The sequence below is a fragment of the Chrysochloris asiatica genome, unplaced genomic scaffold (assembly GCF_000296735.1).
Source record: "Chrysochloris asiatica unplaced genomic scaffold, ChrAsi1.0 scaffold03892, whole genome shotgun sequence".
NCBI classification, from domain to species: Eukaryota; Metazoa; Chordata; class Mammalia; order Afrosoricida; family Chrysochloridae; genus Chrysochloris; species Chrysochloris asiatica.
In genome coordinates this window covers 1-6,764 of record NW_006412410.1, presented here as the reverse complement: position 1 = coordinate 6,764, position 6,764 = coordinate 1, and the positions used below count along the sequence as shown (strand labels likewise).

Here is a 6,764-nt window from a genome sequence, read left to right as displayed (position 1 = left end):
ATTTTGCAAACTGGATTTACAAACACTCCAAAGCCAGTATATTACAACACACCCAAAACCATGCACATCCATTAAAAATGGAAATATTTTGTCTTCAATGAAATTAAGTAGACAATCAAGGTAAACAGGCAAGAGATAGTTTACTACACTTATGTGTAAGGCACTGAATTCTTGCATACAGAATCCTAGTGTCAGCCTTCATTTCAAACATGACATAGAAAACATGTGGCAGAAAAATGAGTTACCTTCAATATGAAGGATGCAAGTTACATATACTGACAACACTCTCAAAGAGACAGCAGTATTGCAGGAGGAATGCCAGTCTTTCAGGGTGGGCCTTCTTGGGAGTCCAAGAACTCCTAGGCTATCAGATGCCCATTCATATATTTGGGTTAAGCAACTCCAATATTCCGGTGTAATCAAGGCACTTGTAAAAAAACTACCTTTGACATGACAACAGAGGCCCTAGCAGTTGTTAGCCATTGATGATGGCATGGTCTTTGGTTATACTGAGAACCCAAGCATAATGCCTTGATTACAAACAAGGTCAATTGTAACTTGAGGATTGTAAACCCAGATTTGCTTAAACTTTGCCCAAATCACATTTCTTTTCTTTATAAATCGCATTTGAACAGAATAGCTTCACTTGAGATCTCGATTCTCCTGTTATAATTTACCTTTCCCCAACACCATTTCACACCCTCAAAGTTTATATTTTTCTCCACGAGAACATATACAGATCTTTTATCCCCTCTAGAAATCATTTTCCCAGGAGAGAATTGAAAAACCAACTTAAAAAACACAAAATAACCTTACATTCTCTCACCAACCAAATTATCAGGCCTCTCACTCCCACTGTGACTTAGCTGCAGAGCCTCTCTATATACATTCCAGACATCCCTCATACCAGTAAGCACAGCTTTCCATTACCATCAACTGTCCTTCCTCAGCCTTCTCTTACCCAATGTGAAAGCTACTGAATTGAGGTATTACTTTTATAAAGGTACTTATGAAGGCATTTAAAAGGTATTACTTTTATAAAAATAGGTCTCAGGCTGTTACTTAATCCTCCAAAGCAAAATTGGGCTGTGTCATCTCTATTGGCCCAAAATCTAAATTCTCAAGTGGCTATCTTCTTTTGTAGCCAGGTCTTAAAAGGTCAAACCTAAACCTACTGAAGGAAAATAGCAAAGACTTCCCAATATAGAACAATACAGTCCTAGAATTACATTGGGAAATGCGACAGATCAAGACCAGTCACTAGGTTAATTCATCGATAAGAGGCCAAGTTCTCCAGTCTCCCCCAGCTCTGCCATTCTGGGAAGAACCCACTAGCCAGCCTTGGACTGCCAAAGATTGTTGACTCCAACTCAGTTTTGGGGGGCGCATGGTGAAATACACAGTCCTTGGATGCCATCTGTGTCTGTACCCCATCAGGTTTCCATTGCACATGGACAATTCTATAATTCTGACCCTCGTTGTTGTCCCAGAAGATCTGCCCATTGGCATGGTAAGAAATGCAGAACTCAATTTTCTCCTCTGTTGGAATGACTTGGGGTAAATCGATAGCAAATGAGAAGGTGTCGCTATCTGAGCCACCATACACATTTTTCATGTAGATACAGTCTACATCAGTGTAGTTTTTCCAAGTATCAAAAGTGATACGGACTTGAACCTTCTTCTCAAAGCTCACATTTTTTACCTTCACAGTCCCAGTCAATGTTCGCTCTTGCAAAGAGCAGTTCTCCAAACAGACCAAGTTTTTCTGAAAGCGCTTCCGGAAACTTAAGTAGTCAGATGAAGGCTGTGGAAAATCTAAAATCAAGTTTTTCTCTTCATGGAGTTTTAAACTGGAGGAGATCTCATTAAGGTCCAAGAGATCAAACTGGAGATCCCATGCTGGTTCTTCTGGGAGGTCGGAGAAGACATGGATGGCAGTGAGAGCAAGGCCCTTGGAGTCAGCAAACACAACACGCTTCTTGGCTTGGTTGTGTGAGTGCTTCCAGTCGTTCTGTGATTTGGCCTCCTGTTTTACATTGAGGCACGGTTTCAGAGGCTTCAATTTGTTCACAAAATGTCTTCGTTTAAAATCATCATAAGGGCCCAGGAAGCTCTTCAGAGGTGGTGAATGAGTCAAGCAGAATCTCATGGCCACATCCACCGGCATGACTGAACTTGTCAAAGGCCGTGGATCTAAAACCTGGATCATTCTGGAATGGAACAAAAGAGGAGTTATCATCTACATCTGGAATATTCTCCCCTAAGTGTCAAATACATACTTGCATGTTCTATTTTTGTGCTAACTTATAGTGGGTACAGTAATTATCATGAGGTACTATTATTATATGGTAAAAGAGAAGAGAATTAAGCTATCAAACCTACATACTATGTTTAGCTCTATCCCTGACTGACTACAGGGCTGTGGGTTAATTTCATAAAACACTTGGAGGTCTCAGTTTTCCCATCTGAGAAAGAAAAAGGTTGGATTTGATTATCTCTAATATAGCTCTAAGGAGTTCTGTTAGCATACTGGATTATGAGTTGAGCTGCTAACTGCAAGGTCAACAGTTTGAATCTACAGCTGCTCCATGGGAGAAAGAAAAGGCTTCCTGCTTCTGTAAAGATTTACAGCCCTAAATGGGCCAAGGCACACAACCACAACCACAACCACAACCACCACCACCACTACAGATTGAAAACCCAATTGCTCTGCTCTGGACTAGCACTTCTCTAACTGTCTGCTCACAATAACCCAATAAGCTTGATTTTACTTCTTTTCTTTCTTTCTTTTTTTTTTAAATATAGATTCCTGGGCCATACATTTACTAAGGCAGAGCCTCTGGATGTGGGGCCCAGGAAGTGACTATTTTCTTAAACCTTCCCAGGTGATTCTGATGACCATACAGGGTCAGAACCTCTGGTTCCACACTCTGAGCTCTCGCTAGCTACCTTTGCTGATGTTGGTATAGATTTGCATATGCTTCTCTGGAAAAGTAACCCACTGGAAAAGAAAAAAAAAAAACAACAACTAAGTATTCTCATGAATATATGAAGTATTTTTTGAGTATATGAAGACTGGAAAGATTGAAGTAAGTCAGAGGATCTGCTTTGCACTTAGATTATCAAACACTTCCTCATTTTTCATAAATAAACATATGACCAACAAGTAAGCAACACAGATGCTTAAAGAAATCCTTTACATAATCTATACTCAATATGGAAAGAAGTCCACGACAGGTCCACATTTAAGTCAGAAGGAAAAGCTGATTACCTGAAAGGTAGATTGATTTTGAAATATATATAAGAATAGTCTTGCTGGTCATACAGAGACTGGAGGAACCCCAAAACTATAGCCTTTGGTTATCTTTCAGGTCTGTAACTGAATTCATCCCATTGGCTCTATTACTAGTCAAGCAATGGAAAGATATATAGGAAGTACAACAACAAACATGAGACATGCACACCATAGAATGGTCAACCATTCAAGATCAACAGAGCAGCATTTAGCCAAGGACAAGATTCAGAAGGATTGGGAAAGAAGAATGGAAACGAGAAACATGAAAAGGAAGTGGGATGAGTGATAGTCCATGGAGGGGACTGTAATCACTGAGCTGAAATGAAGTTCATGATTTAGTGAATGTAAAACTAATGATCTGCCCTGTCAACCATCACTCAATTCACCATAAAACATTTTTTTAAATTAGGTTTTGGAATACGATATATATGCATATGTGTTTATACAGTCCACCAGGTTCCTAAGTAAGTTGAGACCTGTTCCTAAGTAAGTTGAATTTACACCTGTGTCAGGACAGGTACATACAGTTCTTATTTATGCTTATTTCAGTGCAAAAAAAAAAAAGGAGACCTCGTGGCACTGAGGCACTGGACAACTAACAGAAGCTGGCAGTTCAAATCCACCAGTTACTCCATGGGAGATTTACAGCCAGAGAAACTCTACATAGGGTCATTATAAGTCAGAATCAACTCAATGGCAGTAGTTTATTATTATTATTATTTAGTGCAACAACAACAACAACAAAGGCTAAAAAAGACTTTTTAACAATTTAAAAGCTTATTGTGCAGCAAGTGAAGGTGATTGTGATGAAGAACAGTTGTGAGTAAGGGTTGGTTTCTAAGTGAGGTTACATACTATTAAAGGGCAAGTATGAGTTGTCAGTAAGATTTGTAACTCAGGAACTTACTGTATATTGTCTTTAAAATATTGGGAGATTTTATAGAAAATACACCAAAAAGTTAACAGTTGTGTCTAGGTGACAATATTATAGGTTATTTTTTGTTTTCCTTGTATTTCTCTGGTATTTCTAATGCTTTGGCAATGGAAATAATTATTTTTATAACTAGACAATAAAGCTATTTAAAATTTTTTAACATAACCACACTCAGAAATCTAAACCAAAAATGTGTCTATCAGGGTTTTTTTTCCTGGCCTTTAGCCACCAAGTTTATGGCATTAGGATTTCTTTTCCTCCTTAGCCTTACAGATAAGAGGTGTGTGTATACTGTACATGACATTCTCAACATGGCTTTAGTAAGTGTTCACAGTAGCTGTAGGCACGTAGGCAAGTGGTTATTATCACAACACTGACAATAAAGAACATTCACAGAATTGATACACTCTGGGATTTTTTCTGGGACACCTACAAGCTTAGAACAAATTAAAGCTTACAGCAATGTTAAAAATAAGGCAGGCCAATTTTTTACAGATGTTTTCTGCTAAGTTAGGCTTGAAAAAGCTATTGAAAGTTGAGTTTGGGTTTTATCTTTTCTTTTTACATTTATAGAATGATGGTTTTTAGTGTTGGGTGATTTCCCTAAAATTTTAGGCCCTTGGCCAAGAGTTAAAAATAATAGTTTTTTCAAACTCTCAGACTAAGTTTGTAAACTGTGATAAGGAAAATGAAGGACGACTAATCAAACGCAAAGAAGGCCTTGCAATTGTTTGGGCTTGGGTTTGATTTTTTGTTTTGTTTCCATGCTAAGCTTCCTAACCTGTTAATGTCAGAGTGACCAGTTGTTCCCACAAGTTAACCCGCCCAAGTTCTCAGGACTTTTGTGCAGGACCAAAAGATTCCGAATCAGTGAGGAAGTCAACAGAAGTCAAACAAAGCCTACATTAAAACCTTTTCTGGTCTGGGATGCTGATTATCAAATTGGCTCTGTCTGGAAGGAATTTAAAAACCAAAAGTCTCTGGATGACAGATTTAACTCGGTAGTCAATCAACTCGCCCTCCGTAGGGCAGGGGCGTGGCAAGCATTAAGAGTGATCAGTGGCAATCTCCAACTTGCGCCCCATCGCCCCCACTTCACAGCGCATAGACGTGGATAGCGGCACAGCCTCAGCGCCTGTCCTATCTGCGGCGCCTCTGAATGTCACTCCGCACGCCGTCTGGCGCCCCCTGACACGTACGCCTGGGGCCAAGTGTCCCCCCTCTCCCCCATCCCTCGCTATGCCTCTGTCCCCGGGGTCTCTGTTTGCAGATATGACAAAACGGACTTCCCCGCTGCCGCGCTTTCCCCTGGGCTCCCGCAACACTCTGCAGCCGCCTACCTGGTGCAGCTCATTAGGCAGAGGTCCGGGAGGACCGAGACAGTCCGCACGCCAGCTACCAGCGCAAGTTCGCACCCCGGTTCCGGGACCTCAACCACCGCAGTCGCCCTGACCGATTGCGGGTTGGGAGAGCCAGCAAGGCAGATTATCTGCTCTGGACCACGTGAACAAACCACTCGGACCAATCGCCGGACCGCTGGCCCAAAGGCACGACCAACCAGCGTCCAGCTGGGGCGCGAGCCCTCGCCAGGGGAACGTGATCACTGCCTGCAGGACGAGCGAAACGCGAGCCCAGAGCCCCCAGCGGGGGGAAGTGGGGAACTCAGCGGCCAGCTGGCAACTGGGCGAAACAGCGCCATCACGCACGTAGCAAAGCTCACCCGGGCCGCCCGGGCGCCAGCTCCTCTGGGCTGCAGGGAAGTAGATGCCCTTTGCCATCATCAGGAGTCTTGTTGCTTGCAAATGTGTTTGTGGTCTCTGCACAGATCCTGAGCATAGAAACTTGGTATGGTTTTCCATTTGGTATTGTCCTTCCATCCTCTCCCTCACCTAGCCTGATTAATCAGAAATTGCTTGCTTTTTGTTTGATTGGAATGAATTCACAAATGCAACAACATAGGAGATAAAAGCTGTCAGGAATGACCAAATTTCTGGTTATGAAAGCATGCATAATTCCATACAATAGTGTGATGACAATATTAATTACAAAAGGTATTTTCTGTTTCAATTTATTTTTCAATATTCTCCTGTAAAATAAAACTAAAACCAGAAATGAAGTGTCCATTTCACTCAACTTAGCCAGTTAGCTATAGAGCATGAATTAACCCAAATCCCTCCAGTGGGTAATGATGTCCTTTGGAAAAGATGTTGAAACTGAAATGTTAAAAACCTCATGCTGTAAGTTTGATGACTCTTCTGAATCAGTTACTTTTGCAGAGGTTTAGTTATTTAGTTTAGTTTAGGGAACTGTGAGATCATCCGTTGTTGTTGTTAGGTGCTATTGAGTCGGTACACAGCGGAATGAAACAACCATCAGTAACAGATACAAAATTTTAAATTTCTAAGTCAAGAAGTGCATTTTTATTCTGCTCAGTTAACTTGATAGCCAGTGTTGGTGGTTGTGATGTGACTCATAGCGACCCTATACAGGGTTTGTTGTTGTAAAGTGCCGTCGAGTCGATTCTGACCCATAGCA

The 6,764-nt window shown here is 41.3% G+C and overlaps 1 protein-coding gene across 1 annotated transcript; it reads right to left on the bottom strand.

Annotated features, from left to right (window-relative positions):
• Positions 1 to 1,165: 1,165 nt before the first annotated feature.
• LOC102814441 (protein phosphatase 1 regulatory subunit 3C-like) lies at positions 1,166 to 5,583 on the bottom strand. The gene is made up of 2 exons (XM_006878103.1): positions 5,570 to 5,583; positions 1,166 to 2,210 (listed from the first exon to the last, which is right to left on the bottom strand). The coding sequence occupies exons 1-2, from the start codon at positions 5,581 to 5,583 to the stop codon at positions 1,271 to 1,273; spliced, it is 954 nt and encodes a 317-aa protein (XP_006878165.1). The 3' UTR covers positions 1,166 to 1,270.
• Between the last annotated feature and the right edge of the window lie 1,181 nt (positions 5,584 to 6,764).